The sequence below is a fragment of the Haemaphysalis longicornis genome, unplaced genomic scaffold, assembly GCF_048455015.1.
Source record: "Haemaphysalis longicornis isolate Haplotype H1 unplaced genomic scaffold, Haemaphysalis longicornis Haplotype H1 scaffold_6, whole genome shotgun sequence".
NCBI lineage: Eukaryota > Metazoa > Arthropoda > Arachnida > Ixodida > Ixodidae > Haemaphysalis > Haemaphysalis longicornis.
In genome coordinates, this window is record NW_027526407.1 from 23,897,740 (window position 1) to 23,910,267 (window position 12,528).

Below are 12,528 nucleotides of genomic sequence, written 5' to 3' on the forward strand. Positions count from 1 at the left end.
GGCTCCTTACGAAGGCGGAAGAGGCCACGTGGGGTGAGGAGAGCAGGCTCACGGCTCTCAACTGCTCGCGCTAGACCGCTTTCTAGAGAGTAGTGCGCAATTAAAGTCAGCGTGGAGGGTTCCAGTGTTCGAGGGTCGATGTATGAGGAGGAGGCATTTGGAGGAGGCTTGAAGTTTCCGTAACGCGTAAATTTTGGACAGTGCCAAATTAGGTGCTGGAGATTGGCGGGTGTGAGGGAGGCGCAGAAGGGACATCCAGGCGGCAGGGATGGGGTATACCACTTACGGAATGTCTCTGGGGTTAAGCTAGCACTTGCAAAATATTTGTTCATAAAAATGTCGGCTGATCTTGGGAGCGGGGGTAGAGCAGATAAAAAGCCGGTTGGAGTGAGGGTCTTGAGGCGGTCTTTTTTGTCTTTTTTGTACCGTAGAATCTGCATGGCTGGCGGCAATGACTCAGGAGGTGGAGGAGCCAAGTCGGGTAGCAGCGGAGGACTGGAGGTTATACACTCCCGTGCAGCCGAGTGAGCTGCCTGGTTCCCCGGTGAAGACTCCTCGTGTCCAGGCGGCCAGTCGATGCGAAGATGGATGCCGCTTGATTTTAGGATGGAAATCTGATGCAGGATTTTGTTGGCGATGGGGTTGGTGGATGTGGGACTTTGTAGTGTCCTTAGGGCTTCGAATGAGTCCGTCAGGATGCGTATTTGTGAAGGGACGCAGGAGTGAAAGTCGAACATGAGGAAGTCGATGGCTTGAATGATAGCATGGAGTTCCGCTTCCAGAATGGTAGCACATGGAATATTAAGGGTTAGTTTGCCTTGGATGGAGGGGAGATCAGGTGATGTCCATGCGATGCCAACTAGTGGATTAGCTATGCTTGCGTCGGTGTAAATGTCAATTTCTTGGGGGCGTTTACTGTTCCGGAGGGCGTTGATGCGGGCTGCGCGGACGGGGTGGGCGTTACGCGGGACGGGATGGGTGGCTGTAGAGTCCGTGACAGAAGGGCGGTTCCAGGGAGCCAAAGGCGGTGGGATGTCGTTGGGTTGTAACAGCTTCAGATTGTCCCAGGCGATGATGGAGACACCTTGATGAGTTAATGAGCGTTTATGGAGGGATTGATGTACTTGCTCTTGAATGATATTTTCCAAAGGGGGAAGAGCAACTGCAGCTTGCAGGTTCTCAAGACGAGTATGTTTGGGTAGTCCACTGATTGTGCGAAGGGTGGCTCTGTGCAGATTTTGAAGTATTCTCATGTGCGTTTTGTTAAGGTCATAGGATTGGGCTGCGTAAGTTATAGTACCAATGGCGACAGCTTGTGCTAATGTTTGAGTCGCCTCCTGGCTTGCTCCACCAAATTTGTTCCACAGGCGACGTATGGCATGTTGAATTGTTTTCCATTTAGGTTTGAGTTGTTGTAGCCATATTGACGGGCTATTTTTGTGTCCGATTGGGATTCCGAGTAATCGCATGGGTTGGAAACTAGCGGTTATAGGGGTACCGGCGAGAAGAAGAGTTAGAGGATTATAGTGCGGAGGGGGTTTGTGGCCAAATACGGGTAAGAATTCGGTTTTTTCAGGGGCCAGTTCGAGACCAAGAGTGGCCAAGGAGCATTCAAGGCTATTTACTGCGGCTTGAAGTTCGGTTTGCATGTCTTCCGGGCATAAAAAGTCGGCTGATTCAGTCCATATGGTTACGTCATCAGCATATATTGTGAAGCGGGCAGCAGAGTCACGCTCGAGATTTCGAGCTACCCTCGCCATGGCGAGGTTAAATAGGATCGGAGAAAGTATGGATCCCTGAGGTACCCCGCGGTCAAGGTAGTATGTGCGAGGACTCCAGCCTGGGTGCGATCCTTGAATTCATATTGGACGAGCGTTCAGGAAGTTTCGGATCCAGATTTGAGCCCGGGCGCTTGGGTAGGCGTGTGCCAGTTCTTCTAGTATGGCGGATTGGCTGACGCGATCAAAAGCCTTACGTAGGTCCACTGCTAGTATCAGGTCGGGAGGAGAGTGGTTATGATGGGAGCAATTTATCACTCGGCGTAATAGCCAGAGGCTATCGTGAGTGCTCAGGTTTGGGCGGAAGCCAGTCTGCGCAGGATGAAAGTATGGCCGTACATAATCCAGGTAATGGGTCATACGGTTATTTATGAGCCGTTCTATGAGTTTACAGAACACAGGAGTGAGCGAGATGGGGTGGAGGTTTGTGAGGTCAGTTGGGCCAGTACCAGGCTTCTTGGGTTTAGGAATAGGGAAGATGACAGTTAACTTAAGAGGTTCAGGAACTTCACCAGTTTCCCAGCAGCGGTTAACATGGTCAAGTAAGACAACAAGGGAAGTCTTCGGCAAGTTGCGGAGATGTTTCCAAGTTACACCGTCATGTCCAGGGGCAGATTTGGGTTTACCTTGATTAATGGCCGTGTGAAGTTCATTGAAGGTGAAGGGAAGGTCGAGGTCATCCTGCGGCGAGGAAATAGGTATGTATGGAAGAGGGGGAGGGGAATTGAGTTGGGCGTGGGGGAAGAAAGCCATAATATTATCATGCTCAATGGTGACAGGGTCTTTCGTGAGAGTGAGAGTAGAAAAAAGGGGAAGTCGCTGTTTTTTCTTAGGGCCAAGACTTTGGTGGATCTTCCATAGAGTCCGAAGACCTTTTTCATGACCGAGCGTTGCACAGAGGTTATTCCAGTGGTTATCAGAAAGGTGACGTTGATATGACGTGATGAGTTTATACTGGCGGCGGATGCGGACAAGGATTGAATGGCGTTTGCCGGTAGTTTGGTACAATTGTGTGAGAAAGTGTACTTTTTTCCAGAGGTTTGTGAGGTGGGCATCGAGGGCCGGTGTGTCTGAAGAGCACTCGATTTCTTCGGTGGCTGCTTGGGTACCAGTTCGAATGAGATTCGTAAAATCATCGAATGACGTGGGAGGGTCTTTTTGATCTATATGTTCGCGGAAAATGTCCCAGTCAAGTCGTGATAGGGTTTGCTTGGTACGCGTTTTCTTTCCATGAAACGTTATAAGGAGGGGGAAGTGATCGCTACGCCAGGTTGTAGAGTATGGGGACCAGCCCTTGATGAGACCGGGCGTTGCCCAAGTGAGGTCCGGTGTGGTGTCTTCCTGAGCTTTATGAAGGCCAATTCTTGTCTTTTGGAATGGTTCATTGATAAGAATGAAATTGTGGATATCCATGGTGTCGGCGAGAGAGCTTCCTCGGGCAGAGGTGCGGCTGTAACCCCATTGAGGGTGAGGGGCGTTGAAGTCACCACCAACTAGTATTGGAATATTTGGGTGATGGGTGATGAGAGCCGGGATCCAGGCAAACTCGGAGAAGCGTGAGCTACTCTCGATAGGTTTATAGTAGGCTGAGACCAGAATAATTTTGCGGCCAGTAGGAAGGCGTGTGAGAACTGCAACGACTTCGTGATTACAGGAAGAGAACTCAGGGAGGACGATCGGTGAGGTCGCGATATGAGACTGTACAAGAATGGCGGCATACCCTGGGGTGATAGCTGATTTTACTTTGCAGCGACCGCGTGTTAGTTGAGTGATTGATGGGTTTGTGTGTGCAACGTAACCGGGGATGCTCGGAGTTCCGTGTGTTTCTTGGAGGAGAATAAATGAAGGCTGGGTTCGTTTAATCTTCATCAGTAAAGTAGTGCGTTGGGGCTGGAAGCTGCGGCAGTTTCATTGCAGTGCAGTTATTGGAGCAGTCATGAGACAATCTGCGGACGCGGAGGTGGGATCTTTCTCGGGGGCTCTTTGGATGGGTCAATGGACGGAAGGCGAGTAATGACTTGCTGTATAAGCTGGCGAAGTTGATTCACATGCGTGTCGATGTAGGCATGCGTGTTTTTGCAATCTTCCTGTCGGGCGACCCGTTCTTGATGGATGCCAATACGTATAGTTTGTAGTACTTGGGTGAGTTGGGCGTCCATTTTAGATTTGGAGGTAGGAGTTGGTTTTGTACTAGGGCTTCTAGTGCGCCTTGTGGATGAAAGTGCGAATGCACTTCTTAAGCGAGCCTGAAGCGTCCGCCGCCGTCCGCGTAGCAACAGCTGCGGGTGCGCGCGCTCCTCGTCTTCCTTGGCAACGGGGGGAGATCGGCGCGCGCTGCCTGGCCGCTGACATGGCACATACCCACGTGGGGATTGGCCAGGAATCTCCTCGTCTTCCTTGGCAACGGGGGGAGATGGGCGCGCACTGCCTGGCCGCTGACATGGCTCATACCCACGTGGGGGATTGGCCAAGAATCGGGCGTGAGAAGGGCTAATGCACCCGCTTAAAGGAGTACTGACACGAAATTTCAAAGCTGAGATCCGCTCTAGCAATCAAGTACAACGACAACACAAATAGGTGTCTGTGAATAAATGCATCTTTCTTTCTTTGTAGTTGTGTGTGTGTGTGTGATCTCTCTTTCGCGAACATTACCGAATCGCGCAAATTCAACTCGTGCATTCGCACTTTCACATTCTTCCCCTCGGGGAAATGCGGGGAATTTTTTATCCTGTCCCGTGACAATATTCTTATTTTTGGGTGTGCAGGCCAAGTTTTATGTCAAAAAACACTTTTGTTCGATACAGAGTTAAATACTAAGTGTGATTCAGGCTTCTACTCGCTGGAATATTATGCTTCCAAAAACAGTTCTCCACGACTCAGGCCAGCGTTTAGCTGGAAAGATGTTGACCGTTATGAAAGGTCGTCGGTCGGAAGCGGTATTTATTCAAACTTTGCTCTTATCCGCCTTTAACACAAAAAATGGATGTCCAAGATAAAAAGATGACATTTATGGGGTTTCATCGCCCTTATGAAACATCGGGTACACCAATGCTTACCCTTTCGTAAAATTCACCCTCTTGATGTCGATGCCCGCCACCCTGAATTCAAGTCTTAGGTCTCTTTTTTTTGTTGCTTGTGAACTGTATAGCGGTTTTAATTTCTCATTCATTCAAACTCTCACTGCGTAACCATCAAACGCATCCGCTTAATTGTAGCTCGTGCATGACGAAAAATTCTAAACTAGTAAAGACAGGGGCGAGACTGGGGCCCAGACTCGTCGCTGGAGTCGGTGGAGTCATACCGTCGCTGGAGTCATACACCGGCCTACACTGACAACACGTGCTGCTATATAAAGCATAGGAGGCGGCCGCACGGCATTCAAGTGCGTTTAGAGGCGATGTTGCAAGCGGCGGTTTTTTGTCTCCTAATGGCAGTTGGAAAAGGTAAGTAAGATCATTTACTCATTCGCAAAGAGTGGTTTGTTCATCAGTCAGTTTTTTCTTGTGCAATTGTGATACTCGTGCTTTTCTCAACACGCTAACAACTCGGTGATTTCTCTGGCTCCGTGTTTCCGCCTTGGCCCTGGCACATACCGTTGCCACCTTGGCTCTCGCACATGGCAAGTGGCTGTGACACAAACCGTGAATTATAAATTTTTTTTATTCGAAAACATGGTGAACCTATCTTTAACCACTTTTGTTAAAAAGTGTAGAACGCTTCATATAAAGGGTGCATATCCAAGAAAAATGCAAAATCCTCCAATCTAAAAGGGCGTCACCCCATCTGAAAAGACTCAAACGTCCTCACTACTTTTTGATGCAGAAACGACAGATGGAAGAGTTCGTCGAAGTTTATAGTTGATGCTTTCCTCTACACCTGTCCCTCCCCTCTCATCGGATCTCTGTTATTGTTTCGCTATTATTTTGAATTTTCATATCACCCTCATTTATAGTGCTTGCATTTATCTTTCCCGTTCCTTTCTTGAGTCCTGCGTTCCTTAACTTCGGGAAAAAACGAAGCAAAAAGTACGCAGGGGTAACCAAGAGTGAAAAGGACACAAAATTGGCACTGAAGGCATAATACCAATTCTTCCTTTTCTTTCACACCGCGTCGCTTATTTGCTGCATTATATATATATATATATATATATATATATATATATATATATATATATATATATATATATATATATATATATATATATATATATATATATATCGTGTTTTTCTCGAACTACTGAGAATAGCCTAGGCGCTGTAGAAGAAATATAGCTGTGGCTACTTGGCTCCTCTAAATGTAGAAATGTAGACAGACGTTGACTGCTAACATGCACATATAACAACGATTTAGGAACTGTCATATTCGAGAACCCTCAGTGACTATCTGTAATCGTGACATCGTCTTTCTTCTCCATAGCCCACGACAGGACACTAGTAAGTCCTCAGCTACTTGAGGAGCGAAGCCCTGATGGCTCATTGGTCTTGCAAATACACGATAATTTGACTCTGACGTTAACAAAAGCCTCTGTTGCATCAGAATGGCTTCGATTACGTGCTTCACGCGACGGTGAGGTTTTGGACCAGCTCGTAAGTGAATTTTTTTCATCCTTTGGTTTTAATTTTAACCTTGGCTGTTAAGTGCTGATTTCTGCATGCCTTTTCATGCACTAGAAAATGGGAATACAGGAAGCCTACACCAATATATTTGTACACGAATTTGCCGACAAAAAAAAACTTTTCAGCTGAAACCCACCATAAAAAGCTCTTGTGAAGATCGCCTTTCATAGCTAAAATATTCTTATGTAGAACGATAACAAATTCAGTAGTAGTAAATAATAATTCACAAATGAAAACGAAATTTTTTTTCGTCCACCCAAACGTGGCAACTTTGTACTAAAATATAAAATCAGAGTTTACAAATTTTGTGGTTATGCTACAGCATAATTACCCACCATCTTTTTGGATTCGCTAGAAGTGACGGCTTTTTACAACGTCACCAACAAATTTATGACTTCTGTGTTACGTTTTTATCACCTCCACTTTTTAAAAGGCAACGACGCATGTAAGCATCCTTGTTAGCCCAGTTCATCTTCTGGTAACACATGCAATTTCTCGACAAAGTTTTGAAAGGTGTGTGTGACCATTTTTAAATATCAATCTTCAGAATGATAAGTTTTTTAGCCACCCAAGCACTAAAGTGAATCATTCAAGGAACTTTAAACTTTAAACCTCTTTTAGCATTTTTTCTATTGTTCAAAGTGAATTTCTAGCCGTTTGTATGGGTTGATAAATGAAGTTCAATACTGGGGTCAAGCAAACATTTGTAAGCAAAAGCATGGCCGGGAAATTAAGGCCTGTTTTCTGTGGTAATAGAAAGTGAGGGCTCGTGAAGATGTCAAATGTTAGAGCGCCAATGGAAGTGAAAGTTCCCTGATATCTTAGTGATTTTCATGCCTATCCTATTTCGGTACTACAGTTTATAGAGTACAGAGCTTGGTCCTCAAACACTCGCACTACTTTTAATACCGTAGCTGTTGTACAAGCCGTAGTTCACCGTTGCCCAACAAAATACAAAGAAAATGCCGAGCGCTGTTGAGCGCGTGCCTGGCGGCGACCGCCGAGTGTCCTTGTCATGCGCGTGTCTTTAGCGAGAAAAACAGGCAAAAACCCACAGCAGCGAAAAAACGACGAGCGCTGGTGAGCTGGTGCTTCGTAGGGGCCGCCGACTCCCTTGCTCGTGCAATGGCTTTACCAAAAAAAAAATCTCCAGCGTTTTCGTCATGCGCTACCGCGCATGTAAAACAACTCCAGGCCTAATGAAAAGATGAAAAGACAGCCTGCTTTGGAAAGGTCACCGTGGATGCCGCATTCTCTAGAAGCCATTACGAATAATTGAAGACATGGCTACGAGTGTGCCAATCCTTCCAGAAGTGACTTGCAAATCCCCCCCCACCGCTTCATCGAGTCGATAACGAAGAGCTGGTAGAAGTCTACAATGCTGAGGATAAGTTTGCATCCACAACTCACCGCGAAGAAGACGACGACCACTTCGATGCATTGGACGTCATTTACTACCACCTACAACTATGCAAGTGAACAATGATACTGAAACTTAAATGCGTGTGTGGCAATGCTCATCTTCAACTTCGCCTGTAAAGTCGTACGCGTGAGTGCAAGCTTTCCTGAATTTTTTTGTTTCTTATTATTCGGTGCACCCATGGTGACCACGGACTGCATTAGTTCGTTCTTTTTGTTTTCATAATATTTCACTGTATTTCTTGGCACGGTCTGCCGGAGCTTACTATCATGGTATGAATGTGTATGGCGGAAATAAGGTAAATTTGCAATCGGCTTTGTGTATTAATGGTCTCTAACTTGGGAGCTCCATTGATGAACAAAAATTATATGAACACGTAATGATACGTACGGGATCCTATTTCAGGAATTGAAGTGCTCAACCGCAAAGTTACTTCAAAATGTGTAAAATTTAAAAAAAAATACTTCCCTCAAGCGAGATCTTCGCGTTCTTAATATGCCATACCCAGCTTTCTCGCTCAAAATTACAACCTCTCGGGAACCTAGAAAAACCACTTTAGGAAAATGATATTTGGCATAAAGCTAGAAGTCAACGTGAAGATTAAAACGATAAAAGAAATTTTCAGGTTTCAAAATATTTTTTTGTGTAATTCGCTGTCAAATCTAACATCCATGCCTTTCTATGGGATAGTTCCCATGGCTCAGGAACCCAGTCGCGCGACGTGCGCGACTTGAAACTGTGCACAAAGCAAGTATTTACCCCAAATATTCGCAGTGCAAAAGAACGTTTCATTTCGCTAAAAAATTGCAGAGTAATCACTGTTGAAATGACTGCCATGAGCGGGAAAGCTGCACAAGTTAGGCTTACGGTTGTTAACGTGACCTGCTGCCTGTTACTCTAACTTCAGAGCACATAAAAAATATATATCTTTCATTTGCTTCTCACTAGGTTTTTATTTTGAAATGATTGAACTGTTTTCCCCGTTTTCTTGTAGCGTGATTCTGTGCAAAAACAATTGCGCCAATGCCAAGCTTTTTAAAACAGCGGCGTTCGATAAAGAACAAATTGTACTTTTTCCCTCCTAATTCAACGTATTCCTGATCTTCCTGGGCTTTCTTGGCTGCAGCCGTAAAAATTCAAAGAATTGAGAAGGGAATTTCGCACGAAAAAGGTTTCCCCGTAGTATTCTCTATTCCGACTAAAGCTGCCGCCCGCACGTAATATTTGTTTTACGCTTTTACCAATGCAGCTCAAAAAAAGAAAGGAATAATATGTTGGCCACCAAATAGGCGAGTAATGCGCTTACCTGTATATGCGCGTTTGTTGCCGTAGTCTTCGGCTTCTAGGGTTTTCGTACTTGATATTTTATTCACAAAAGCGCTTTATAACAAACATATACATTCCCTACATGAAGTAATTACTAAAAAGCCCTAGAACCTTTTCTAAATATCCCATCTGTTCGATGTATGCACAAATATCGCGCCGCGCTACGTTCTTTTTTTGACAAGCAGACAGACCGATTTATCATGCTACCCCCCTCAAAAAAGGCTTTCTTGCAAAACTTTCGGCAAATGTATTCTTACTGAGGAGTTTCAGTTGACGTCAGAAAGACAAATTGAAGATGGCGAGCTAGGCTTTCCACAAGCACCACGGATACTGCCAAAAGGCTATTAAATGGCGGAAAACGAGCACTGCTCAGTAGTTTAAATATTGAGGCACACAACCTAGCTTTCTGCTGGTTTTTGCGCCATTTTATTACCGGACAGTTTTCACTGTCTAACAGGTCTACTAAAGCTCAAGCTGTCGAAGCCAAGAATAGCGCAGTTGGAAAAGCCAAGGACATGACTTCGAACTGGGAGCGAAATGTGTAGTTTTTATTGCACTTTTATTTGGTGTTTGTGAATTTTGAGGGTTCAGGCCCAGATTTTGCGCTACTGTACGACGAAGCGTAATTTTCAAAAGATTCTGTTTGTATTGCTTTATTTCTGCAGGTTACAAATGTATTATCATTCTCAATATTATTAGATATCTGACGCAAATATTCGGGTTTTTCAAAATCACTCTCGTTCTTCCTCAAAGGTTTTGTCAAAAGCTATATCAGGGGTAAAGCTGCTAAGTTTGTTATAACTTTTTACAAAAAGAAGATGTAGGGCGTTCTTCAGTTTTTGTTGCTTGTGTTGCCGCGCAGTAGTTCCATAAATGGATATTTCAAAGGTCGCAAATAGCAACAGCGCTTTTGGCTGTTTGTGGCCGGCTTGTTATGTCTAAATAAACGAATAAAAATTCTGTATTGTCGGCATTTGTCGCCGTTTACTTGCCTTTTGCAAACGCCTCGAACTCTAGCAGCTGTTTCTCTCGCTGCCCTTTCTCTAGTGGGGACCAAGTGAGCACCGCCGTGTAATGTGCGCAATTTTGCTAAGGCTAGTAGCTTGACCAGGAAAGGCAGTTTAAATCTCATTATTAACATTGGTGCCACCAGGCGACTGTTAAAGGGCTAATGTTGAAATGGCCCCATTTTTTGTATTGTAGGGGTTTTCTTTGCGATGTAAAAGTAGAGTCCTTGTAAAAATGTTCTAGGCCAAGTGGAAAGGGAGCAGGCCGCAAAAAAATTTATGTACAACCTTACGTTCCTAGCGAGGATGAAACTTCGAATGCGTGAGACCCAGAGAAAACACCTTTCTATCTTAGTGACATAAAATAATTTTGTCTCATTTACAGTAAAGATTATTCTTTGAATTCTTTGTGGTCCCGTAGGCTTAGGTTCCGCGCAAAAAATTTTGACAACGCGTGCACCTTTGAGAACGTTTTGGTCTTCGCTAGGTTGTTGACGTCTGTGCCTGTCGACGAATGCAGCTACTTCAAAGGCTATTGTTATAGGCGACCGGGCTGTCATGTGGGCTATTTGAACTTCTACGCGACCGCACAGTGACACCAAAGTGAGGAACAAGTAGAAACAGATCACATTCTTGCAGTGTAGGAGGTTTCTGGAGAGTTACGACAAGCTTAATAGTTAATCCGCCATTCCGGCTATGGGGCAATAGATGAGAAGCGAAGCTGTAACGGACCCCCAGACGTGCAGATGGGGTAGATGGCGCAAACCGAAGCATCATTTGTAGCACGTGGTTTAGTTCGTGTGGTTGTTGTAGCCTGCGAGTGCAAAGTAATCGAAGAAAATGGCCTTGAATCCGTCCTAACTTCTCAGCATGACAATAAAGTAGTCTGCAACAGTTATCGGTCTCTCCTTTTGTCTCAAACATGCGGAAATCCGCTTCTCGAAGGTATTGAAGTATGTGTTGGACTTCGACCAATAATTAGATTGAGTTACGGGTGTTCACATACCACACATCCATGCAGCCTGTTGGCAAGTCTGGATCTCATCATCAACTAGAAGTGCTGTGTTGGCCTCATTGGGAAAATGTGGGGCGAGTTCTCACCACACGAATACCATATACTGCCTGCGCACTCGCGACTACGGAGAACCTCTGACCACAAAGGCTGACTGAACACGCCTTTAAACTGGGACGAGTAAGTACAAATATTCAAGAAAGACGGCCAAACAGTACTAGCACAATACAAAATGTTAACACTACGGACGCACTGCTAACACTGTGGTGACAAAACCCTTGTAGGTACAAGTCAAGATGAGTGCCTTGGGTATTTCGAGTCCCTAATTCTAATGCATCACTAGATTTTACGGGTCAGTACATTCATTTATGAATGTTCCGACTCGTTGAATCTAGTGACGCATTGGATCTAGTGACTCGGGTAGATGCTGACCATTTGATCGATTGACGGGTAGGATGTAATGATCGGATGCATCTACGGATCTCTTTGGATGTTCTCAGTTCTTCAATATATTGACTCGGTAGTGATATTAGGAAGTGTGGTGATATTGTACTTTTTTTGTAGTAGCTGCAGAAAAATGTTGTGCCCCTGCATGTGTGAAGATGTTTTCTTTACACTTTTAACAGGTTAAAGCATCTGACATAGAAAAGAACATGTATGAAAATAAAAATACCATGACAACACTTTTTCTACTCATCGACAAAAGTGGTGTCCAAATCGTAAGTGAACAAGCATTTCAAGTGCGTGCGAAAGCTACAGCGCTCACGCTTGCCAATGCACGCTTCTCAATTAAGAAGCCCTGAGAATTCGCATGACCTGTACCAAAGAACCAAATTTGCTTCGTTTTTTTAAATTCTGGGGGCACGTACTCATAATTGTCATTTTAGGAACAGCACTCCTTCTTCTGTATTCATTTGTATTTCTATTCATTTTTATACGTGGTTAATATCTGGCGGCTGGTCACGTCTTTCGAAAAACCTTGTAAGGGCATAATCACGTTTAAGCAGTCGCTCTCCTTTCCTTACCATCTCTGAGACAAACCCTTCAGCTTATATCATAAACAAAGTTGCAGAGTGTTCGTTCGGGAGGGCTCGGTGGACAAACTAATATGTTGGGGAACGCACTGCTTATCTGGTTTCTAACATCGCTTAATTACGCTCCAAAACGGGGCTTCCACACGAAGCTGCAAAGAGGGTTACGTAGGTGCTTCATTTGAAATAGTTATTGCGACCTTTAAGGATCTAAATAATTTATTCAAAACCCATTTAACAAGCTGCGTGCAACGCAGTAGATACTAAACTGTTGTCCAAAACAACCCAAATTAGTACGCATAACTCGCCCGGACATTCTACAGTGGCAGGCTAACGAA

At 44.8% G+C, this 12,528-nt stretch overlaps 1 protein-coding gene across 2 annotated transcripts in view; it reads left to right on the plus strand.

Moving 5' to 3' along the window:
• The first annotated feature begins 5,090 nt into the window (after window positions 1-5,090).
• The window catches only part of LOC144141433 (venom metalloproteinase antarease-like TtrivMP_A), a 43,656-nt gene continuing 36,218 nt past the window's right edge, over window positions 5,091-12,528 (plus strand). For both annotated transcript variants that reach the window (XR_013316598.1, XM_077672992.1), the window contains exons 1-3: window positions 5,091-5,221; window positions 6,195-6,364; window positions 11,786-11,878. Coding sequence is in view for 1 of the 2 variants with exons in the window: in XM_077672992.1 (XP_077529118.1) it covers window positions 5,176-5,221; window positions 6,195-6,364; window positions 11,786-11,878 (309 nt within the window). In the remaining variant the exon portion in view is untranslated. The remainder of the gene's footprint in view (window positions 5,222-6,194; window positions 6,365-11,785; window positions 11,879-12,528) is intronic.